Source organism: Phaenicophaeus curvirostris, chromosome 4 (assembly GCF_032191515.1).
Source record: "Phaenicophaeus curvirostris isolate KB17595 chromosome 4, BPBGC_Pcur_1.0, whole genome shotgun sequence".
Classification (NCBI taxonomy): domain Eukaryota; kingdom Metazoa; phylum Chordata; class Aves; order Cuculiformes; family Cuculidae; genus Phaenicophaeus; species Phaenicophaeus curvirostris.
Genome location: NC_091395.1, coordinates 3023886 through 3050312, shown reverse-complemented (window position 1 = coordinate 3050312; position 26427 = coordinate 3023886). Strand labels below are relative to the sequence as shown.

General features: G+C 43.2%; 1 protein-coding gene across 9 annotated transcripts in view; it reads right to left on the bottom strand.

Annotated features, from left to right (window-relative positions):
• Positions 1–26427, bottom strand: part of ANK2 (ankyrin 2) — a 165652-nt gene that overhangs the window by 116786 nt on the left and 22439 nt on the right. For 6 of the 9 annotated variants that reach the window (XM_069855106.1, XM_069855105.1, XM_069855107.1 and 3 more), the window contains exons 1-4: positions 24662–24811; positions 15427–15528; positions 6443–6541; positions 5238–5336 (exon numbers count right to left, since the gene is read on the bottom strand). In XM_069855106.1, coding sequence (XP_069711207.1) covers positions 5238–5336; positions 6443–6541; positions 15427–15528; positions 24662–24796 — 435 coding nt within the window. In that variant the 5' untranslated portion in view covers positions 24797–24811. Of the gene's footprint in view, positions 1–5237; positions 5337–6442; positions 6542–15426; positions 15529–24661; positions 24850–26427 lie in introns of those variants that run through there. The other 3 variants (XM_069855111.1, XM_069855109.1, XM_069855102.1) reach the window with 2 other exon arrangements.

Genomic DNA, 26427 nt, shown 5'->3' with positions numbered 1-26427 from the left:
CTCTTACGTGTTGAAAGGAAAAGTGTGAATAATAACGGGGGCAAATTTAAACAAAAATATTTCTTGGCTAATGTGTTTGCAATGAGCTTAGAGAAGGATAGAGAGGAAAGGAAACCAGAGGGCTTTTAAATAACAAGATCAGCTTGGGGGAGGACTGATTTATCTAATCCTTGCTTTCTGTATCTGGGTCACTTTAAATAATCTGATGATTAAAAGGTAGCTCCTCGGTTTACGAGGGCCCCAGATGAAGCAGTGCTCCAAGCACAACCTTAGCTGCTAACGGGAACATGTTCTCTCCTAAACTCAGCTGCAGTAAGTTTAAAAATGGAGTGATTTCTTTCTTCGGTGGCCCTGGAACATGACAGTTCCCTTGCAATTACTGAACAGGAGAGAATTCTATTTCCCCATTTTGTCTTTTACTTTTCAGTCTTTTGTACCTCAAGCACTCAACATCTGTCAAATCACCGCATCCTAGAAGGTGCAACTCTTTGCACGAGGCTTTTTTTGACCTTGTTTGGAATGGAGAAGGTTGGGATGCATCAATTCTATAAGGTATGAGGTCAGAACAGCTCAAAATCATCGCCACAGGGGCAGGCTACAGGTAGATACGGTTATCAAGATCATTGCAGTAGGGAGATTGCCACATTTGGCAGACCAATACTGCAGTTATCAGACACCTCTGACGCCTATACATGAGTCAGATGGTACAACCTGACTTTACAGGAAAGTAATAACGACAAACAGTAATTTATCAAAGAGAAGGGCTGGACTGACTAAATCTGGTGATGTTTCTTCCACTTGGGAAAAAAGAGCAAGAACTGGCATAAAAATTCCTAATTTGTCGCAAAAGTAGACACTTATTGAAAGGACGTGTCCAGTTCTGAAACCTCCAACATAACAAGGATTTGAAAATGTAGGAATGAGTCCAGAGGAAGGCTACAAAGACGATCTGAGGGCTGGAGGGCAGAAGAGTTCAGGCTGTTCAGCCTGGAGAAGAGAAGGCTCTGGGAGACCTTAGAGCTGCTTCAAGTACTGGAAGGGGCTCCAGGAAATCTGGGGAGGAGCTCTGGATCAGGGAGTTTAGGGATAGGATGATAAGGAAGGGTTTGAAGCTGAAAGAGGGGAGATTGAGATGAGATCTTGGGTAGAAATGGTTTCCTTTGAGGGTGGGGAGGCCCTGGCCCAAGGCTGCCCAGAGCAGCCATGGCTGCCCCATCCCTGGAGGTGCTCAAGGCCAAGCTGGATGGGGCTTGGAGCCCCTGATCCAGTGGGAGGTGTCCCTGCCCATGGCAGGGCGTTGGAATTGTATGGGCTTTAAGGTCCCTTCCAACCCAAACCATTCTAGGATTCTGTGAAAATAATTACTGTTGTACTGCACAAGTAACAACTAAGAAGAGGTTTGTGGTAAAGAGGTGATCCTGCTGTGAAAGGAGCACAGTAGTGGGCTCAGTGAGTGTGATGGTGGGTGTGAGTAATAAATGGCCAATGCCACTTCCATGTTCTGCATAACAAAACAGTTCAGTGTCTCCTGAGGGCTTTTTGCTAGAGGATCGCCCACCCAAGTGAATACCTATTGCAAAAATTTACATCATGCCATGGGATGAAGTTTTGCTCCAGAAAGAAATGCAATCCCAGCTCAAAAACACAGCCTGGGCCACACCCAGTAGATCTGTTACCCACTTCACATCGTAGTTCTCACCACCCCGTCCCCAGACAAGTTTTTGCGTTATCAGTGAGTACAGCTTGGTCACATCTATACCTGACCAAAAAAACTGGTCAAATCGAGAAGAGAAATTGCAGAAAATTATTTTTTTGCTTGATGACACATATCTAGATCTGCTTCACTTCACGAAGTAAAGGTTTTACCGATCTCCATTATATAAATATATTCACTCCAGCCACACTTGTAGCAAAAGGTGATTCCAATGGAGACAAACAACTGCACCTTTGTCAAATTCTAGGTGGGGTTAAGCCAAAAAGGGACCAGCACCTTCCAGATCCCTGGCCATTTCTGGGTGCGCCCTCATTTCAGCATCCACCTCAAACATAGTCAAGGAAGATGCCAGCTCTCTAACGACACGCATGCAGGTGGAAGTGGAATCACTCAATTAGCGATCACAGGGCAATTAGGCTCTGTATCAAAATAGAAATTACTCCTCTAAAAATAGCAGTGATGGCATATTAGCTGAGAAGGAACAGACTTGTTAAAAGAGGAAGATGAACAAAATCACAGCTCTGAAGGCCAACCTGACACTGAAGGGCAAAGCAAAGTAATCAAACTGAAAACCAAAATCCATAAAATCAAAGTCCTGAATGCTTAACAGCCTCAGCCAGCACAGAGAGGGTTGCAATCCCAGCGGTTACATTAGGTTTTTTATGTCATTTTCTCAGTGAATATTGTTATTGCATTGGTGCAGGGGTCTGGGACATCAGTGTGGTGTTTCAGATGTGCCAGAGGTTTTGTGTGATTTAGCAGAGCAAAGGGAAGGAAAAATAATAAATCAAGCAAGCTGGAGTTGAGAATACTTCTTTATCTATCAGTTTGTCATTAGGGAAGAAATTGCATCACTACGGCAAATTGTCATCGCGGGAAATAAGAACGACTTTGACAGATACAGAGTTCTTTAAAGAGGAAGTTAGGGAGCAAGCTGAGGAACTTCATCACTTTTAAATCACAACCAACAAACAGCATTGAGCTGGGGCCTCAGAAAACTGAAGTGGGAAATGGCAGGGATGCCAAGGAAAGGATGTAATATATGTCCTCAATAGCAACAGCTGTTCCTAACAGATTTAAGAGCGACAATATAGTATTTATTTTCAAAAATGGAATACACAGAAAACATAAAAAAGAGAACCTGAGCTTTTAGCTCATAATTTATTACTTCTTTACTCAAATTTACCTTCAATTTCTATTTCTGTTAATTTCAAACTTTGTCAATCATTCTCTTTTACTCTTCCTGTATAATGTCTTGGTTTAATTTGTTTTACCAGCTGTAGTCAGGTAAGCTTAAATCTCTCTTCATCATTTATCATAAACCAAGTGTCTATTCTTCAAGTTTCTGTTTTTCTTATTTTTTTTGCTAGTTTATTAATTATCTATTACACACGTGACCCTTGAGCATGTCAATGTGATCTTGAGTAGGCGCTCACACAAACCCTGTACAAAGTCCTACGATCTATCCCTTTTGGCAAAGCGGAACAGGCCAGGAAGACACAACCCAAAGGCCCCACAGCTGCATCACGCTGCATTAAAGATTCACCCCCCCATCCAATTCAAGTCAAGGAGACTTGTTTAATTAAGACCACGTGGCACAAATCCCAGGCACATTTACCACAACAGTTTGAATTCATAGAATCATAGAATAACCAGGTTGGAAGAGACCCTGTCTGAGGAAACCGGTGACCAGGGCTCGGAAAAAAACGTCCTCCATCAGATTCATTCAATTCAAGTAGCAAATGCCTTTTAACATATCTGTGCACATTACACAGAAAGTTTAAAACCAGAACAGTGGTGAAAAATAATACCTGTGAAAACAACTACCAACTGTGGAAGGATTTTCTTTTTTTTTTCAATTTAAAAAACTTCATTTATTTTTCCAGCATAAGGAAAAGCCTTATGAAGGCTTTTTGAGGGATGCTGCTTCATGAAAGTATCATTTTTACCATTATTTCCCTCACCATGCTCAAAATCCTAACATGAAAGATGTTACTTTATCTTCTTATACACATAAGAAGGCTGATAAACATGTGAAGAAAGCACTCATTTGGGTCATTATGAAAGGAGTTTGCTAAATTTTTGGGCAATGGAATTACAACATTTCTTATCTTTAATGGAAGTAGGGCATGGGGAGTAACTTCCCGACAGCTGTCCTGAGAGCACACTTTGGGGCAAAAAGTGTAATAAAGAAAGCATTTAAAGCATCTAGGAGTCAGGCAGCTTAAAGGTCTTTACTGTTTCTCTCTTGTCTTAAAAGGTAATGAAGGTACAGACAAACATTTTATAAAACCTACCACCTTCTGCTCTCTACTTACAAATTTACAGTGGACAGCGGGGTTGGAACTAGATAATCTTTAATGTCCCTTCCAGCCCAAACTATTCTATGAGACTCGTCAACCAAAGTAGTTCCTAGCTGCACCGTTAGATCCTATCACTCTCTCCTTGTTCTGCTCACAAACCCCAGCAAGATTAGGCTCAGGGCCATTATCTCACCTGGAGGAAGTCAGTGCTAGGAAAATGTAATTTGAAATTAATCGACCCCTTAAAGGTGACTTGTTTTTCTTACTGTCTTAGCTTACACCATCACGGCAAAAACAGTATTTGTGGTCACTGACTGACGCACTAGGACTCAGTTTGAGCACTGTTAGTGAGCTCAATGATTTACGTTAAGAATGTCACGAGCTGACTACACGCTTTATAGAACGATGCAGCTTCTTTATCAAATATAGTCCTCATCCATACCATCTGTTCCGTTCCCCACAGCTACAGACAGCTGCCATAGTTAAAGCACTTACAAACATTAATCAAACTGTTTATCTGAGAAATTGTTCCTCATCCTAAACAGAGGAAAATTAAGGTATCTCAAATACGTGATAGGATAACTTGGTCAACTAATTTATGGTGCTAGTTGTGCATCTGCTTGATAGGGCAGAGGAGACAGGGACAGTTAGATCGGAAAAGAGCAGAGAAGCTTCCCAGCAGTGGAAATAGCAGGGCTCTGGTTATGGCTGCTTTGTCTAACCAGACAAGATGAATTCCCCATTTCAAATGTACATTCCAAACCTCTGATTTACATTCTCTCTGACCCAATATGAGTTCAGAAGCCTGGAGTAAGTCATCTGCAATTTTCTAGCTAGTAAATAACCATGAAAAGCAAGTCTATAAATCAAGTCTTCCTGAAATCACCTTCTCTAAAACAAATTCTCTGTCTCACTAAATTCAACTCGAACATAGATGTGATATTTCCACCTTTTGAAAAATTTCTGAAACGACTGATTAAAGCACACTAGGAATTCCTACAAGATTTCAATCAACAACAGTGTGAGTTCCTGTATTACACAATGAGTACACAACTACTCTGATTTGCTATTTACTTTCATTTTACTTACCACTGAATGCTATGCAAGCCTCAATTCGATTGCTTCACCAGGCTCAGACACTTGGAATCACTGCCCAACCTCTCAGGTCTTACAAAATTTCACCAAATAACTTTCAGAAAAGAGAAGGGAGTCGCTCATACCTGAGATTGTGCATTAATGTTGGCTCCTTCCTTAACCAGAACTTTGACAACTTCCGCTTGGCCTGCTAGGGATGCGATGTGCAGGGCTGTATTCCCTTTCTGTGATGGGGGGGAAAAAAAGAAAGACATTACCCTTCTGTAGGAATAATTCCAGCCAGCAGTTCTTTATAACATCCATTTCTTGTGTACGATTTAACCTTACAGCTCCATGATGTTCCATAAACATCACAAGAGATGGAACTGATAGTCGCAGCCACGAAGATTTCTTGCTTACATAACTTATCTCTACAGAACAGAAGTGGTGCAGCAGATCACTGCTTTTATAATAGCCTTATATTTTTTTCCAGGCCAATCTCTCATCCCGAGACCAATATTTAAATGGCTTTATTAAACAAACAAGGCTCATAAAACCAAAACAAACCCCCAAAGTCCTATCTAGAACCTGGCGGTTCTACCAACAGCTTCACCAAGGGGTGATGTAAAGGTATTTTTTAAGAAGGGAACTTCAGTTTTTTCATCAATTATGAATATCACAAATTCAGCAAGAAGCACTCTGAGCTGAGGACCAAGCGTTAACCTTGATGGAGATCCTGAGCATCAGAAATCATAAAATACGAGAGCTACAGGGGTGGTAATGGAATGCAAAGGCCAAACACAACCAGTCCACCTAGACTCTAAGAGTCAATGCATCGTTTAAGTCAGCAAACCTGGCCCGTTGGAAGGAATTTGCCACCCATAAACCTACTGACTGCATGCTTTGGACACTCACATGTGCCTGCCTGGGGACAGGCTGAAGGCAAAGCAGACACACAGGTGTGTTTTTCATTGTGCCCTGTGTGATAAGGCTCTGGGTACGATACAATTAATTACTAATTCTCACAACTTAGAAAAAACTATTTTGAACTCTATTCACTCTCTGGCATTGGGAACCAGACATTGGAAATAAAAATCTGGAATTGCTAAAATCTTTTAATGCTTCCCCTGTAAACAGATTGTACAAATAATAACCTTGCCCTCTCCATTTACTATCAATGAGCTTCAGCAAAGAACACAAACTCACACGCCACAACCAAAATAATATTTTGAATATCAGTGAGGTTTTTTTATTCTCTTATTTTGCACATTAACAATTCTTTTCCTAGATTTCTCCCATGTATTTGACTTTATCCTTTTTGTGAATCATCTTACAGAGATGCATGAATTACCTTCGTGGCAGAATCCACAGCCGAGCCTCTTTCCAACAATTCCTGTACCAGTCCCACGTGGCCTTCTTTAGCCGCCAGGTGCAGAGCATTGAGTCCATTCTGTAAGCACAAGGGCCATATCAGTTACAATATCAGCTCTGAAGACACACATTCCTGCCTTACTCTGGTATAAGAAGATTAGTAGCTGGAATACTATCACATTTCTTAGCTGGCTGTCTACATAAGTCAGATATTTTGGACTTGTCTGGTTATGCCAGGGTACTGTGTGACAAACTTCTCCAATAAATTTTTTGTCATAGCAACAAAGACATCAAAACAAACCATATTTTCCAAGTCTATCAAAGATTCGTTCCTTTCTGATAGTATCACATTTCTCAAGATTACTACCTTGGGTAACTCCACGGAGCCCATTACTTCAAGACGTGAGAGCCTATCTGCTTTCTTTTCACTGTAACCTAACCCAGCCTCACTGAGGCATCAGCAAGCATTACAGAGCAATCACAGGACTTAGCCAGAGTCACACACGATGCGTCTGTGCAGTCAGCACTATTCCCAGCTGACGGAGCAGTCCTGAATCCTGGACTCTCTTCCTCTCCTCTGGGATAACCGGTATTGAACAGAAAACCAAAAGCAGAGCAAAATGGTTGTTGATTACATGTGGCTTACAAATTGTATTGGCCCTTGACTTGGTACCCTGGCTGGTTTCTGGTGAGCAAGACTTCGCTGTACTCTGCGGTTTTGTAACCTCTTTCAAAAATGAAAAGAAAATTAATAAAATAAGAAAAAAAGCAGCCTAAGGAAGTTAGCATCTAAATCCTTTCACATTCAATAGGAATAGGATACCTTCTCTCTTATAAATTCCAGCCATGGAAGCTCCACCTTCCTCTTGCCACTATCCCTATTCCACTCAAGGGCAAACCAGAAAATGATGGCCTATTGCCCCTGAACTACCAGCCCATTTTTCACAACATCACGGTGTTTTTCACAGTGCATCAGGCAGGTGACAGCCGCAGATCCTGCCACTGCCCTTGAGCCTTCTCCAGGTTCCCACATTGCAGGCATCACAAGTGACACTCAGGTACTGAGTGACTTGCAGCCACTTCAGCGCTGCGTAACTTTTACCACTTTACTCTTCTCTAAGCAGGCTGTGCTCACTTCTACTGCAAAATAAACAAGTAGCTTTCTGGTCCTTGACTTGCCCATCCACTGAGGCAGTTCAAACTTGTCATTCCCAGTAGGATTTTAAAGCTCTTAGCACTTCACAGGAGGCATTTAACAGGAGTGGGTCCAGCAGCTGCAGACCCAGCATCCAAATGCATTTCCCAAGCAACTCCATTTAATTCCAGGTTCGTGTAAGCAGCACAGGCATATTTTGAGGTCAAATTCAGAAATGCAACTATGAGAAAAGCAAGGGCACAGAAGGAAAGCTACACTCCGGCTGCTAAATGACAACGAATACCCTTACACAGCCTGGTCGGTAGGAATGTCGATGAGCAATACGGTTTCAAATCCCATTATACGGGTAAACCAGCAGCAAGCAGATCTTCCTTATCCCAGAGGATCACTTGTGCTCCTGAGCAGCAGCGCCCTGCCCTGCACCAAGGATCAAGAGTTTAGCCAAAATTACGTGGCGAGGTGGACCAGAATGATAAAGAGGAACACTGTACACATAAGGGAATGTTTTGCAAGCTGAAAACATTTTGGAATGCTCTAATCTTCCTTGTTTTTTACTCTCAGCTGAGCATTAAATAACCATAATTACTACCTACAGCAGTTGAAAGCTTTGAAATAGTATTTTGTGGGGAAACACACAGTGTTCTTCTCATTGTTTGAGAACAGAGACCTCTTCTCATATCCAATCCCACAGATGCAGTCATCAACGCTTTCTAGGAGAGCGTGAGTGGTAACTCGGGCTCCTTAAACTTGTACAAAGCCCATGCATTGCTATAAAATATTATTAACCTTTTTCACTCTGCAAGCAGACTGAAGTCCACAAACAGCACAGAAACTGCAATATCGTGTGGCCCGCGTGAATTACGTGTGCGCACCCACCCTTCTGAAAGCAAAAAGTTGAGGACAGGCTTCTTTTTCCAGTTTACCGTGTATTAAAGTACGGAGGAAGCAAGGCTTGCCCTGGTGCTTCATCAGTAACAATGCTAAAATATCTGTACGTGTACCTCCATGACACAATCACAGAATCCCTTGGTTGGAAAAGACCTTTGAGATCATCGAGTCCAACTGTACCTGTCCACTACTAAACCAGATCCCTGAGCACCTCATCTACCCATCTGGGCTTGGTGACTCTGCCACCTTCCTGGGCAGCTTCTGCCGGAGCCCAATAACCCTTTTAGTGAAGAAATGTTTCCTGGCGTTCAATCTGAACCTCCCCTGGTGCAACTTGAGGCCGTTCCCTTTTGTCCTATCACCTGTTGCCTTGTTGAATCTCATCCCATTATGTCATGATACTGCGTTAAGTGGCAGAAAGCTGCTAATGTTGCCCAGATGATGCAACTTTTCTTACATATGGCTATTTTATTCACTAAAACATAAGCAAAATGAATATATGAGGTACAATAAAGGGTTACAGGAAGAAACTCCAGCCTAAACACAGTTCCCACTGCACATTTGACTCCTGTAGCTCCTTCAATACAGCAAGCCCTGCACTTTGAACGCTGAGGGCCAGCGCCACTCAAGCCTTAAAGCAAGCTTTGTTCCTCTGTAATCGGAACCAACGCTGTAATTATTTCCCAGCCCACGTGCCTGATCCCTGCTACTGATGACGATGGAAGCTCAGATTTAATCAATGCAACTCCTCCGTTCCTGTCAACCAGCTGCTTGTATTTTAGAACAACAAAGGTTTCTGACACTTCCCGTTCCCTCTCCTGTGCCTCCCGACAAGTTGTGGGTTGGGGAGCGATGGAATTAGTTGTCTGCTAAGCAGAACTGCACAGCACAGGGGCTGCTCCTCCCCACAAAGCGTACCCCTAACTACCTTTCTTTTAGAGGCTCACCTGTAATTCTAACTCTCACAAAAGAACATAATACTAAGCCTTGCAAGCTTGGTTTACTTCAAGTGCTTCCCTGCAGAGCCTGATTCCCTTGGTTCTTTTTCTCCTCTACCACTGAGCTGGAGGCATCAATCTTTTGTATCCCGTAGAGCGCTGCAAGTGTGCACACACCCTATGACTGCTCACAGCCCTTATTATAGCCTCACCCTACATATTTTCACAGCAGAAAAGCCCCCAGATTTCTTGTGCATCATAAACATCACCAACCTTTCCAAAGCTAATTGAAAGGCTGGCCCCTTTCTCCCAGAAGACAGGCACCGCCTCACTGCTTTTGTCTGAAAATCACCCAAGGGAGCCCATACGACTCCTGCCTTTGGAATTCAGTCGCCTCACAGAGCGATCTTCATGGAATGGAAGTTCTTCAGCTGCTGCCCAGTCCAGTGTCAATCCTGCTGTGCCATTTAATCCTTCTGGCACATCACTTAAACTGCTGTTAGGTCCAACAGCAATAATAGTTTACACCATTCCTGCCTAACCCTGTTGTGCCAAAGCAAACTGACTCCACCAAAAGGCAACTTCTTGGCAGAGCATTACATCAACCTGCAGTTCAAATAACCTTTTAAATCAGCAACATCAGCACTGCTTCCAGAAGCGCTGCTGCTTCCCCTGCCCTCTCCTCTGCTCATTTCTATCCCCAGCCACCTTTCTGCAGACCAGGTCACTCAATCGTTCACTGTGAGTCTGCACGCTTGCCTCTGCCAGCGCAGGAGAGCGCACAGCACCAAATCACAACCACCAAGCCAGGGCAAGGCCACGATCGCTTCTTCTGGAGTGCTATGGACTTATTAAAAAGATGAAATACAGCCCCAGCAGTTGTCTAGCAACTACACTGACAAATCGCACACCAGCACTGCAAGATGGGCACAGAGCCAGCTTCCACCCTCTCCCCTCTAGGCCCAGCGGTGACAGGCACAGACAATAACCTGGTAGTCCTAGAAAGCTTTATTAGCCTTCTTTTGGTGAGAGTTAGACATATAGGAACATAAAACTGTACAAATGGGGGAAAGAAAGCGTTTGAAGAATGTGGGGAAACATTCTTTATACAAGTGAACATTTGCTTGTGTTCCTTCAGTATATAAAGGTCTAAAGAAAACAGCCTTTGTTAAATATAATTATTCTTGCTTCCCTGAACTTTAACTCTGTTTGAAGGCATTCATTAAGTACTTAATACCTCTAAGAACGCTAGGAAGCAAGAACGTATGTTAATAAAATTAACCCTCCTCTGTCTTTTTCACTAAGAGTCTGATCCCTTCTAACTCCCATCCCCTCTGACAGAAGCTGGGATGCAATATTTTCCAAAAAGATTTGCCAGCATTTGAGTTTCTCATTACTCCTCCCTTTGCCATACAAGCAACTTACAGAGAAAACGTCATGAAAGTCAACAAAAATAAAACAAAAACCTATTTTTTTCATGCTTCGACATTCATGAAACCTGGGGAGAGATTTTACAAGGGCCTGTAGTGATAGGACAAGGGCGGAATGGCTTTAAAGTGGAAGAGGGAAGATTAAGATTAGGCATTAGGAAGAAATTGTTTTCTGTGAGGGTGGGGAGGCCCTGGCCCAGGTTGCCCAGAGCAGCCGTGGCTGCCCCATCCCTGAAGGTGCTCAAAGCCAAGCTGGATGGGGCTTGGAGCCCCTGATCCAGTGGGAGGTGTCCCTGCCCATGGCAGGGGGTGGGACTGGATGAGCTTATAAGGTCCCTTCCAACTCAAACCATTCTATGACTCTCTTGAAGGATGAAATGCAATGTTCTGTTACCAAGTTCCTTCTATGGATGCTGTGTTCACAACCTTATGCATTCCAGCAGGCCAGTAGCAAAGCATAGGTTACAAACACAATGGAAATTAAAAAGCTATTGTGACAAACTCTGCATGGTCACTCTCACTCTTCTATATGTTCTGCCAGAGTTGAGAAGGCATCTGCATTCACCAGTAGAGGACGAAGACTAAAAAGCAACATCATAGTCTTTGTTCAAGTCAAATACTCTTCTCCATCTCTCTAATAGATGTCAGCCTAAGGTTGCTGCAAATTTTCTCCTCTGAATAAATCTCCCGGGGAAGCAGAAAGTGCCTGTGGCCAGTTTCTTTTCAAGAGCGATTTGGAGAAGGGCACGTTGGACAGAAGGGCCTTCTCAAAGCCAAACGTTTGTTGAAGTCTTTCCCAAAAATATCACAAAGCAATAAAGCGGACAGTTGAAAAATGAAAAATCATTTCAGATGATGAAAGTTCATTCTTTGTTGCTTTAGAGCCTGTGAACTAATGCAAATGAATTAACCTACTGAGTGGCATCGACACGCGGTACTGTCGACCTTGTTCTGACTGCAGTGTCGCTTCACTCTATAGTTGGCACTGCTGGGAGCTTGCAACGTGGACTTAATGAGGGAGTAATTAATAGATGGTGAAGCAATAAAGACACCAACTAAATTATAAAGAAGCCAAGAAAATGAGCGCAAAAGCCAAACAGATCTAAGTTTTAAACAACCTTGGAGCTGGAGGGCCCCGAAACTACTTGATATTTGAATCCTGTTCCATTCAAGGCATCAGACTTCACAGACGTTCCTTGTGAACAGAACACCTCTTCAAAACAAATGCCAAAATCCACTATAAATTTTTCCTTCCAAGAAAGTAACTCTATCACCATGAAAATGGACAAGCCTCCAAAGACATGATGGTGAAAGCTTACTTAATGACGCCTTTAGGATTAACAGTTCTGCTTCACAACGCAGCAGGCAGCTGAGGAGCCCTTAGACCTGTCAGATTTTGGGGTGTAATTTCTGCTGGAACTGGGACTGCGCAAACCCACACTGTAAAATTAAAGCTCATTGTGCTAGTGAACATTTTGAACATTGATTCAGAAGCAAAGTGTTTTCTATTGCTACTTTAAGTTAAAATAACAACCGCAGCCTAATGTAAAAATACATTTGTAACATAAGAAAAGCTTCTTTAAAGGAATTCATTTTTTATCCTATAAAATGCCAATAATCAGATATTTTAAAGGGACTGTTTTTAAAACAGGGCACTTTTTTCCACAGACATTTCTAACTCTCTCCAGAAATACTAACAATTTATGATTTCTAGAATAGAAACATAGAATCATGGAATGGTTTGGGTTGGAAGGGACCTTAAAGGTCATCCAGTTCCAACCCCCTGCCATGGGCAGGGACACCTCCCACTGGATATATTGATTATATAGAATACATGATTGCACTGGAGATCAGATTAAAGGAGGCAACTCCACAATAATTTAACTTGGTTTGAACTGCAGGTAGCATTCAACAAAGCATAATAAAGTAATAATTAATTATTAACTATATTAATAACTGTAACTGATCCCTGTATCCAGTATATCCATAAACGTTAGAATCCATCAGATTTCGGAAACAAGTTAGACTTGGGAAATGCTTTGACTAATAAAGAAAGATCTCTATGAACATTCAGGATCCAAGAAACAATCACTACAGCTGAAGAAAGCATCTCATGTTCTCTCTGTTCAGGAAGGTTATTTTTAACACTATGTACCATTTTCTGAGCCTAAAAATAGCATTGTACCAAGAAACAAAATCCTGCATATACAAGGCTTCAATTTTGAAAGAGTATGCAGATATTTCACTCTAAAAAATCAAATTTGCACAGGGTGTATTAGCTTTTCCCCTTGGACAGCTGGAGCACCACCACGTTGACATCCATTCAAACCCCATGGAGGAGGAGCAACTGCAATTCTGAGGCTGCAGGAGGAGCTACCATGGCTGATTCACATGTCCCTAACCTGAAAGAGCCTGCTCCCGCTTCCAGTAAAACTTACAATGCCTCATTAATGTTAATCAAGAGATGCTGAGGGTCTCAGTTATCAAAAAGCTTTGTGAGCACCTCTCTATGGCACTAGAACTGGAGTTTGCAAGAAGTGCCTGTGTGTGCCCAAGGGACAGCAAAGACAAAAGAATTTCTACTGGATGGTTTACTAGTTTTAATGTTGCTTAAAAACAACCTTTAAGCAATTTTACTTTCAAACTCCATAGCCATTGTCCAGTTAATGGTCATTTTAATTAAACCTGGCTAGGAGTTAGTAGAAAAGTAGACACCTGAGGTTTCAAGGCCCCCTTCAAAGAAACGCCATTGATTTCACTAAGATGTCACGACATTTTTTAGGATGGATGCAGACAGTTACTTGCATATTTATTTTAAGTCACAGTTACAGTCTATTAAATTTGATGGCACTGAGACACATAAATAAGCACTGCAAGTGCAGGTCCCTGGGCTGTGAAGCAAAAGTAATTTGATTTACGTGACAGGTTTACAAAAGCGCCAAGCTAAAATGTTCAATCACGTTTCAGTTGTACCAATGGTGAAACTTTAACAGGGCATTTTTACAGCAGTAATAATTTTCATGAAAGCAGAGCTAGCATTTTAAGCAGAAAAAATTAAGTAACTTTTTATAACAATATGTAAAGCAATTTATGTTACAGAGAAGATCGACCGCTGATAAAAACTTAAATAAGTTTACAGTTTTCTGAAACAACGTAGACACCCACAGTTACTCTGAGGGTGCTGAGAAGGCACTGCTAATGCAAGTGAGCTGCAAGACTTTAATCTGCTTGGACAGCAGTTAGCTAGTCAGCTAAAAATACCACCTGCTGCATCTACTGACCGGCTGCCACCTCACCGAAATAGCAAGGGAAACCTCAGACTTCCGCACCTCGGGTCACAGGGGATCAGGTGCTTCGTGCGGGATGGATAAGGCAAATCAACTGGCTCATCACACCCTGTTCACCGATGCAATATTTCTGTAATGTCCAGTCCGCCCAGTATTCTACTACGTGCGTGTGCATTTTGAGCTGGACTTGCTCTTAGGGCAACAGTGACATCTCCAGTTCCAGCAACTGCTCCTAAGGCAGGAGATCGGCACCATGGAGCGCTAAACCCTCTCTTCTTCCTTTCGACTTCAAAATAAACAAGGGTTTCAGAGCCTGCTGGAGACCCGTGAGGTCATGCACTAACTGCACCATTGCAAAAAAAACCTTCTGAAGTTTAATAAAGGCCCAGAGAGAATTTGGGCATTAAATAACCTACAGACCAATAAATTCTTCATTAGAACTGAGCCACTGCAGTCAAAGATGTACCAGAAAGGCAAAAGAGAATAGCTAAAACTAGATGTTAGGAAGAATGCATTAATTGTAGATGGCAAAAACTAACAGCAAAAAATACGAGTGTTGGCATAGTCTGATTTCTACAGACAAATAACAGAGAGACTCTCGGCATGGGAAAGCCAGCTGGATAGAAGGTGGGCCTCAAAATTCCGAGTCTCCTGGTGAGACAGAAAGCTCAGACTCGCCCTGTCACAGCAATACAACTCAGGCAGCCTGGGAGCGAGGCGGTCAAGCTGAACACAGATGCCCCAGGACACCTGAGCTGTAGCTTTCAGCAAAGAATCCAACCAAAACTACGGAGATCCTTCAGCCTGATATCCAGGTGCATTTTCTCCTGCTACCTGTATCCAAAGAACGCTACACAATAACATCCTCAGCTAGACCTTTTTTTCACATAGCTTGCATGTTTTGAAGACGACAACTGCATTTAGCACTTACCACCTCAATTAGGACTAGAACTTAGCAACAGCGGGTCCATTAGTGTTAGGCTACCGAAGCGCACCTCAAGTTTCAGTTATAGGTATTTAACTAACATAAACCCATTCCTGCAGGAAAGAGGAGCCTCAAAAGGCTCACAACAAAGCTTTACTAAAAGCAGCACCATTTTATAGACATCATCAACCTCTTATAGAAAGATACCAGCAAAGAACAAGATAAAAAACAAAGTGAATCAAAACATCTGTACAAAGCAATCCAGCTTAAAAAAACCTAGGTTTTGAGGTGTGTTTCTCATGACTCACTCTTGCAAGCTTCTGCCCTTTGAATATCTTACCTGATTACAGGTGTTAATGTCTATTCCGCTTTTCAGGTATTCCACTACTTTGTCCAGATTCCCAGCTCTGGCAGCTCGGAGGAAGCTTGCATTGCTGTCAGACTGTAAAAAGAGAAAAAAACAAAAAAAATATCAGTTAGCTCCTGCTGAAAAAAGGGCAAAACTTCATCAGTAGGGAAAGCTTTCCACGTTTTAGGCTGTGGGAGAATAGAATCGTGAAAAAAACAGATTTTGCATTAGATCTGCATTAATTAGCACACATACACCTAAAGACGGCAACACAGGCACCGAAGAACTGCTGATCTTAACGCAGTGCAATCATTGCCGAAGTTCAAAATCTCACATGAATCAAAGGGAAGAAAGAAAAAAAAAATCCAGGAATCATAGTATCTGATATAAGCATCAAGAAAACAATAAACACATTGAGTTGTTAGCCATAGTTTTGGGGGGTTGTATGTATATTTTTATATGTTTATTTATATATATTTTATATGTAACTGCTCAAAACCCTAGAAAATGATTGATCAATCCTGTTATTTGCTATGCTACTCCAGAAAACATACAGTTGCTTTGGATTTGTACTTGCCTTAAACAGTTACAGGACTACAGTGCATAGTCACGTGCACACGCTGGCCTAACAGCAAGCCACACACAGGAGAAAAGATAATATCCAAGAGCAAAGCAGTCCTATGGATGTATTTTGTCACCTGTGGGGCCGGCTACAGGGAAAAGGAAAGTCTCAGAGAACAGGGCAGCACTGCCAGTGTTGAAATACAGAACAAAGGGGATGAAGACTGAGGATCTAAATCCAGAACCACCCCCCACTGGATCCGGGGCTCCAAGCCCCATCCAGCCTGACCTTGAACACCTCCAGGGATGGGGCAGCCACGGCTGCTCTGGGCAACCTGGGCCAGGGCCTCCCCACCCTCACAGGAAACAGTTCTTCCTTAAGAAGGCTTCTTCCTGAAATCTTCTCATCTCAATCTCCCCTCTTTCAGTTTCAAACCTTTCCCTCTCATCCTATGCCTGCACTCCCTGATCCAGAGCCCCTCCCCAGCTTCTCTAGAGACAATACTTAAATAAACAGAGCAGAAGCGACTTTCAAGAAGCAGATAAGTTACTGTAAAAGCCCGTTTGGTGGGGCCGTGGATAGAGAGGTGCAGGAGGCCACGCACGCTGTTGCACTCATCCTCAGCGTTCCCCTCAAACACCTCCCATGGAGCATGTTCCTCACGTCCCCAAAAGAAACCTTGGGTTTAAACCATTCTTTTATATCATGAGGATATCCTAAAAGCCTCCCACTTTCTGCTTATCAATACCAATCGACAAAGCAATTTATTTCAGTCACCCAATCCGTTTCAATGCGTTTATTTGGGTCACCCTTCTTCTCCTGGTGTAGTAACTCACTTCGCAGTCCCCGATTCCAACCTATTTTAATCTGCAACAGATGGGTGTCGTCAAAACGATTCCTCTTACAACCGCGCTACATGCCAAGACAAAAATATTTCCTTTAAAATTCCTTTCAGCAAACTTCAGCACATTTTCCACATCTTTTCCTGTTAAGAAAACAGTGCATCTTTCTAGGGTGAAGGGGAAGGTAGCACAGGAATTCACGCTGACAGAACCCGTCTGTAGCTTCAGGCTTCAGGGAAGCGTTTGGCTGAGGTGACGCAGGAGCAGATACTGACAGGTACTGCAAAGACATCCCTTCTGCCATCGCTATGAGCGCTGCCCTGCCTGCCGAGAGGCATATGTGCACATAAAGAAATAAAATTCTATTTTAACAGTTAAATGTCGTTAAAAAATTAACTGACTTAGTACAAAGATGCACCAAGGACAAATATTTAAGCACAGAGAGTAAATCGAGATGCTTGAACTACATGGGAAAGCATCTTTGCCCTTCATAGGACACACATTTTTACCTTCTTTATCCTCATTTTTTTCTATGCTTTTCTGCTTCTACAATAATTTAACAGGCCAAAACTGCAATCATTTGGGTTTTAAACTTTTAAAAGCTTAAGTGAGAACAGCACAACAGCTGAACATCCACAGCTTCTGTTTTATCAGGGATGAATCAATCATCACTTGTTTTCCTTACATGCAGAGTAACATGGAAGACTAAAAATGTTCAAGCCTCCGATTGTAGAGAAGACCACACGAATATGTTCCATTTGTTTCTGGCTGAGAATATGCAAGCAGCACTTTCAAAACAGATTCTCCTTTCCCTGTTTCATACTTTTGTTATCTCCAAATCAATTATGGCAGGGCACATCACCTCCAGACACACTGCACACCTGGCTATCGATCACAGGGATGCTGCTTGTCTATGGGAAGAGTTATTATGAATTAATTCTTCATGACTTACTCCCTGCACAGGCAATTCTATTGCAGAAGCCCCTCTTGCTGTGTGTGTTCTCACTCTGAAAGAACATACTTGTGCTTGTCGTGAATAGAAAAGGAACAAAAGTGCTCAAATCCCAGTGGAACACAATGAGATCTTGATGTTTTGTAGGTGCCTTTGAAAATATCAGCCTACATGATCTTTGGGGTTTTATGACCTTCTCACTGTAACATGTACTGATCTCTGATGAACAGGAACAGGGAGGACATAAAGCTCTTGAAGCATCCAGAGGAGGTCACAAAGACGACCCAAGGGCTGGAGCACCTTCTGTATGAGAACAGGCTGAGAGAGCTGGGCTTGTTCAGCCTGGAGAAGAGAAGGGTCCAGGGAGACCTTAGAGTAGCTTCCAGTACTGAAAGGGGCTCCAGGAAAGCTGGAGAAGGGCTCTTACTCCAGGTGGGCAGGGACAGGACAAGGGGCGCAGTCTGAAGCTGAAAGAAGGGAGACTGAAATGAGCTCTTAGGCAGAAATGTTTACCTGTGAGGTTTGGGAGGTCCTGGCCCAGGTTGCCCAGAGCAGTGGTGGCTGCCCCATCCCTGGAGGTGTTCAAAGACAGGTTGGATGGGGCTTGGAGGTGTCCCTGCCCACGGCAGGGGTGGAACTGGATGGGCTTTAAGGTCCCATGCAACCCAAACCATTCCATGATTCATAACAACGCTATCCAACACATCACAACACTTGTTTGAAATCACTTCTGTAGTAAAATTATTCCTGCAGGATGCTTTTTTCTTCTCTTCCTCCAAATATAGTGAGGGACCTCAGCCTGTCCATAGCCACAGATACCTCTGCGGAAGAACAAAGCCCACCAACCAGGCCTATTGAAAAATTCTCAGCTGTTAAATACAGTTTACTAATTGAATGACAGCAAAAAACAGAATTCAGAACTGATGTATAATAATCAAATACTAGTTTTGCATCTCTGTTTAGCATTTTTGGTCTGTATACCTATTAAAGTGCGTATACAAACACTAAGAAGCCTTTCAATCTTAGCTTTCAAGCATCAACTCTGGGACATATTGCTTTGATTTTATGGAGAACATTTATTCAACTCTATGTTTTGAAGAGACTGTCCTTGATCGGGAGGTGAGGAGAATCTGCTATTTACTTGTATGCTTTATATCATTACATATTTATATTATTGCCCATAAAATCAGCGTTGTGACAGAATCTGGCGAGACAGCAGTCTGCAGCATTGATGCCATTCACAAACTTCTGAGTTGTGAGGCAGTAGTCGTCCAACAGCTGTTTCTATGATTAGCAAAACGCTGAAGGCTTGCTAATTCATCTTCATTAAAAAGCTCTTAATTGACTCTTGGCTCATCATGTTAATATATTCAGGTAATACCTGGAGTAGAGAATCCAGCTCGCTGCAGAAGGCAAGGTGCATCATCTAAACTCTGGGTTTCATGGCTTCCTGATTTTTTCCAGTACTTAAAAGATGCAGGGGGAAAATGACAGATATGTCAACACATTCCATTAAGTTTTTGTTCTGCCATATCTTCTAGTGGAACGATTTATGCTCCTGCTTTTGAGATAACTACTAAACTTTGTCCCCGTTCTCTGATTTCAGAACCCATCTGTTCTTACCAGCCATCCTTTAATTGGGTGCAACTCTAAAAACAGCATGCATGAGGTACTGCTGGGACCCAAATCATTTGTCACATACGTGTTTTCTGCCAGCATGGCAGCTTTTTCCATACCAGCATTCAACTATAAAGGATGGGACTTGAAAAGGATGGAATGCTCCTTCCTACCACAAGGGTTTCTGCTAACCTTACCACCTGGTTTTTGAGAAGCTCACATTTCATCTTCCTTCTTATGGAGCTGAATCACCACTGATCTCCAAAAGGGCATTGCAACAGAACAAGGGGGATATTGTGAAGTGTGAGCCTTAGATGTGGCTCTGACTGCAAGATTTAACGACCCCAGCAGAGTCTCAGCCTGCAGTTCTGCTACACAAGCGTGAGCTGAACCTTGCACTTGTGACAAAACAGGCTCAATCTAACACTAGTAAATGAGTCAAATGAGAAAATAACAGCTGTAACAGAAACGTATTTCCCCAGCCGTTAATGAAGTAACCTTCATCTTCTGGAAGAAAAGAAACACAACAGCTTGTTACTTCCAAAGCCACACCCTTTGCTTATAAACGTGTGTGTGTTCCCCTCGAAGATTTAAAGGAAGATGGATTAAATCACAGATCTTAAAGAAATTTCAGTATCTACATTCTTGGACAAACAATGTGCCTGATTTTCTTATTTCATTTCCAAAAACCAATGTTTATCGCACAGCTTTGCCTGTTCAAGCACGTACAGGCATTTCAGATCTAACTCACCCTGCTGCTACCTTTGGTTGTACACAACTGGTTAACAAACAGCAGAACCAAAGAGCCCACAACTCTAAACTTGGAGCCTTAACTAAACAAAAATCTCTTTCTCATAACCTAAAGCACCTTCTTCTCCAGGAAAAAGACTCAATGACCTCTGAACAAACTAACATCTCTTTAAGCAGTGAGAAGATGAATGACAGAACTGTGAGGCTGAAGAGGAAGACAAGCTTTCTGAGACAAGAAATCACTGGCAAGTTAAATATTCTCTACCAAGATGCGGCTAACAGCATCCAGCAATTGATTACTTTAATCTCAGGGCTCTCTCGCTCTAGGCTGATGATGGTCCTAAATCAGAAAAATAAAAATATTCTTTTAAGTACTTATTATGCACCTGAATAATTTAAGGCACTTTGAGTATTGAGGCCAGTTAATCATAGAACTATGAAGGAGATGAAGTTGGCACCACTTCTGCTGGCACTGAGCTAGACCTGTGGCTGGAGTTGCCCTCCCCACAACGTATGGACATGGGCATAAAGACGAGTGCTTTTTACAGCAAGAAGTACAGAGTCATAACACAATGGTGAAATAGCAACAAGAAAAGAAAAGAAAATGCTTTTGTGTTACATACTGCATGTGGCCCAGGATTAAAACGTTTGGTGACCTCAAATCCGAGCTAGTTTGGAGGGGCTGGAAACGACTGCCTGACACACAGATGTGTGATGGAGCTGACTGGATCCAGCAGTGATCCCTTCAGTATGTCCTTTATTTCTCAGAAGGAATAACCTCTCATTAGCTCTAATAAGGATGTGGAGGAGCCAAAATACAGCGCCCAGGCTGGTGGGAAGACCAATGTTATTTGCGTTCATTATACATCCCAGTAAGAGCTTTCTGATGTCAGACAAGGAGGCTGCGACCCAAAGGATTCACTGCGCAACAACATTTAAGACCTGGGGCACCCTTGAGAAATGAATTTCACTGGTGAAAACAGAGATGGAAAGAACCACCATAAAAAAGAAGCTCAGAAAATAAAACTAGGTCGAGGAATCCATTATGATTTATGCACATTATAATGTAACATGTAATATAGATACACTTTATTTTTTAATTGTAGAATATAAAGACCTCTTCCATTAATTTTAACATTTGCCTAAGAGAGTTCTGCAGTAGTTTCATATCTTATTACTAAGCCTCTTCTCAGAAAGCTGCCGCTGATATTATTTTCAAAATTTCTCACTGATGTTACACCACCCCAACAAACACTTGTTTTTGAGTAATATAAAGAGGAGAAACCTACACCCAGTTCCCAGCTGTATCTGAGTACCAGCTCCTGCTATAAGACTGCTCCAGATCATAGAATCACAGAGTGGTTTGGGTTGGAAGGGACCACAAAGCCCATTCAGTTCCACCTCCTGCCATGGGCAGGGACACCTCCCACTGGATCAGGGGCTCCAAGCCCCATCCAACCTGGCCTGGAACACCTCCAGGGACGGAGCAGTCAATATTTCTCCGGGCAACCTGGGCCAGGGCCTCCCCACCCTCACAGTAAAACATTTCTGCCTGCGATCTCATCTCAATCTCCCCTCTTTAAGCTTTAAACTGTTCCACCTCATCCTATCGCTACATTCCCTGATCCAGAGCTTGCAGGACAGCAGCCATCCAGCCGCTCTTTTCTTTTCCCTGGAACGTATCGGTATTTAATTAGTTTTGCTTTGGTTTTAACCAGGAGAAGAATAAAAATGATAAAAGGCTATGCTTGGCAAAACACTTCAGCACATGCTTAATTTTTACCACATCTTTAGGTCCAACTGATCTCAAATTAACCAAGTTTGAGCTACTTGCTAAAGGATGGATTTAAATACATGCTCAACTGCGTTCCTGAGTTTGCGCCAACATCAGCAAATCCAGCAGCAGCAAAAGAGGAAGAGAAAACTGAAGTAAAATCAACCCTTACTTGAGCCAAGACACAAATGCCTTCTATGAACCCTTTATGATGCTTACCCACCACAGACATCTGTAGGAGTCCTCCCCCCACGTTCATTATTTGACATACTGGACGCGCTGCCAGACGACTTTGTGTCAATGAAGGATTTGTAAGGACTGAGGCAAAACTGCAGAGTTTGCTACAAAAAAGAATAAATTAGAAGTCTTATGCCCGCTGCACACCCCTTCCAAATACAGCATGTGAACTGACAGAAGTGATTTTAATCCAGACTGAATAAAGTAGCAGTAGTAATTGGGTTGTAATCCAGAGTGGCACCTCAGTTCCAGCTTCGGGCAGGTATAATCCCTGATGTCCCACTGGGCTATTCACATACCAAACATTTTAAGTACAAGCCCAGCTTGGAAAGAACACCTGCAAGTGAGAATTATACTCATCAGTGTGAATCTGAAAATCAAAAGTGCCTGGAAAATACAGCCTGGATTTTCTATAAAAGAAGAAGGGGGATATTCTGAAGCAAGTCTGTCAGTCCCTACCAGAGCTGTGTAGAGACAAGATCTTATGATTGAAGATTTCAAGACATTATCAAAGTGCCTGACCTCTGTCAGCTAAGGAAAGTTCTGAAGGCTGACTGAACTGCATCCAGGAAACAAAAAGCTGGGGGAAAAAACTTTGAAATCGCACACTGCTTCATTTGGCTCCTTCCTGTCTCCTGCAAGCCCAAACAGAAGGGCAACTGGTACATTGGGGGAGAGAGCTGTATCAGGGTTTACTTATTTGAGTCACAAGGAACTTCCACACATTCCCTAACAGCTTCAGGCCACCCAGCTTAAGGAAAATACTCCAACACTTGCTGAAATGCACACATTCAGCAAAAGAAGTGGGCCTGTCCTCCCCCTTCCACCACCCAAGAGGTTCTGTGCTTGCACTGTCCATCCCCCCTGACTTCACCTTTCCCAACAGAAACGCTGAGGCTTATTTGCTAATTCAACCAAAAATGCTGGGTGGGAGAAAAAAAAGTATCTGAAAGCTCAAAGAAGTAGTTTAATATCAAGTTTTAGCTCAAGGAGAGCTATCATAAAATCATGGAATGGGTTGAGTTGGAAGGGACTTCAAAGCCCATCCAGTCCCGCTCCCTGCCATGGGCAGGGACACCTCCCACTGCATCAGGGCCTCCAAGCCCCATCCAACCTGGCCTTGAACACCTCCAGGGATGGGGCAGCCACGGCTGCTCTGGGCAACCTGGGCCAGGGCCTCCCTCACAGGAAAACATTTCTTCCTAAAATCGCATCTCAATCTCCCCTCTTTAAGCTCCAAACCCTTCCCCCTCATCCTCTCCCTGCACCCCGTGATCAAGAGTCCCTCCCCAGCTTTCCTGGAGCCCCTTTCAGCACTGGAAGCTGCTCTAAGTTCTCCCTGGAGCCTTCTCTTCTCCAGGCTGAACAACCCCAACTCTCTCAGCTTGTTATCAGATGGAAGGTGCTCCTGCCCAGCTTTATTTCTGAAGAACTTGTTCAACCATGTTGTTGGTGAAGGAAGCAGCAGAACTGGTCTGAAAATATCAGCCAAAAATATTTCCTACCAGAAAACCAAGACAGCATCAAAATTTTTTTCTAGGAGAAAGCAGAAGCTGCTGGGAGCTGCCACTGGGAGTGCCTCCGGTCTCTTCTCTTACCAGCACCGAACCTCACCCCAGCTACATTTCCTGCAACGCAACTCATGCAAGAGCAAAAGCACAACAGTGACCTGAGAACAATTTTATTTTAGATCAGTAAGGGAGAACATAATATCTGGATATATCAATGTAAAAATTGACATTTTCTGACCTTCCTGTTCTTCCAGAAGTTCTGATAACCATTTCCTTTCACTGCCAATTTTGACTGAAATACCTATTTCATAGCAAATTTCCCAAGCAGAGGAAGGAAAAAAAAAAGAATAAAACTAGAGAAAAGAGGTGCTTCCCTTGCCACAGACATTATATGAGTGTTCATCTCCATGATTTTCTTCTGCTTTGCTGAACAAATGGTGACATTCCTATTCTACTCACTCCCTGCACGTCCAGCTCTCACACCCCACTGGCATCATTGTGAGCCCTATGTCTGGTCCTGCTCCCCTTTACCCTCATCTGCAAAAAGAGCCGTAGGGCTCCGTCTCCACCGCAAAGTCCGACAAAATTGTTGTGTGCCAGACAGGCAACAGCTTGGAAAAACGCTCCAGAGTTCAAGTTCTGAGAATGCTCAGTGCAGGGTAATTGCGAGCAGTCGTGTAACAAGGATAGTGGAATACATCCCTTCACAGGAAGAACTTTGACAGTGTTCTTTCCTTACACACCCAAACGTTTTGGGAGCTAACAACACTTTTAAGTGAGTGCACAGCTTAGCGACAGCTGCTTTTTCAGTATAGCCAGAACAACAAAAGCCACGCTTGACCAGGGACACATTCAGCAAATCTCTTCATATTGCAAGCTACCAAGTGAATCCAGGCTGAGCAAAGAGATCGTTTTCAAATCTAAGATGCACAATCCCTAAATTTTCCCCTTTGATTCCCATTTTCTTCAGTCAAGACTTACCAGAGTTTCAGGACCTTTGTGTTCTTCGCTGTTGCATCCATAATAGTCAGGGGTTTTATCAAAATCCTGCGTGCTCCCTTGCGTTCTCAAACCCTTATCGGAATGGCAGGACTGGCAAATCGGTGCATTGCCCATATCAGTTGCTGCGCTGACTCCTACAAGTGGGATCGCCCTCGTGCGCAGAGGGTGCCCAGTGCTCCCTAAGGGCAGCCGACAAGCCTGGAGGAGGATCCCGCCTCTGCTCTGTTCCCTAGCCACTCGTACCAGGCTCCCTTTCCCGAGCCGTCCTGTGTCACACAGAACCCGAAACCCCAGCAACTGCGGGCAGCAGTCGGTGACCATTTCCAATTCCAGTGCTGCCGGTCTATTTTTACACCTACCAGGCCAGCTATGCAAGGGGTGAGGTGGTGAGGGGGGAGCTGCTTTCCAGCACAGGGCCAGCCTGCCCAGCATGTCCAGTTAAAAGTCCCACGGAGCCAAACGCCCCTGCATGTGAGGGTTATTGAATTATGCAGTTGTGTGCCTTTCAGTGTTTTGATTTTTCTCCTCCCGCTCTCACTGCATTTACAGAAAGTGCTACGTTTCAGAACACTGATAAAGCCACCTAAGTTTCTAACTCAGATTATTAAATTCAAGTTGCATCTATTTGATATTTACAACACAAGACAAAACATATGAGTAGAGATTTTGGGACCATTTCATTCCTGCGATTCACATGGTATTTAATCTGCAGGTAGATGATGACAATGATGAGCTTGCTTTTCAATTGATATATCATACAAACATAGAATGGTTTGGGTTGGAAGGGACCCTTAAGCCCATCTAGTTCCAACGCCGTCCTTCCATGGGCAGGGACACCTCCCACTGGATCAGGTTCCCCAAAACCCCATCCAACCTGGTCGTGAACACCTCCAGGGATAGGGCAGCCACCACTGCTCTGGGCAACCTGAGCCAGCGCCTCACCATCCTCAGTGTGAAGTATTTCCTCCTAACGTCTAATCTAAATCTTCCCCCTTCCAATATCCCTAAGTTTGATTCCAGAGGAGCTCAAGCGTACCCAAAAAGAACAATCTTTGATGCTGGATCATTCTAGGTTTTCTATGTGTTGCCTCTGATCTTGTTTTTGTTGGCTTGGTTTAGGGTTGTTGGGGTTCTTTAGCAAGAACAGTGATATTTAAAAGAAAAACAAAACCAAAAAAACAAAAAACAGAACCAAACCCCAAAGCAAACAAACCAAGAAAACCCCCAACAAACTTGAGAATAAGGACATTCCCTCTAGGTTTGACTTAGTTATCATAATTGTTCCCAGCAGGCTAAAAACAATTTTGAGGATTGCCTTTTGGAATCTACCCATTATCACAGAAGTCCACTGCAGAATTAAAAAAAATAACTGAACCAGAAGAAAAATCCCACGAGGTTGGCTGAGAAATCATCACCAGTTTTCAAATGCTCCAGGAACAGCTGGAGGTGACGGAGCTAACGGTGACGACCTGCTTGTCCATAGGTAACACACTGCACGCACACGCACTCCGCAAGCAGAGTTGAAAAGCTTAAGCCCCAAATTCCTGACAAACAGCGTGATCTGCAAAGAACTGAAACCTCAAGCCAACGTGTTTTGCTTTGGGGTTTCAAACTGCTGCCGGCACGGCCACACACGTCAGCAGGCACCCGTCCAGAGCATCCCATTGATTTCTGCCCAGCCGCCCTTCCCGGCAGTGCCAGTCACAACCAGAGCGCAAGCACTCCCCAGTGACCTTTTAATTGAT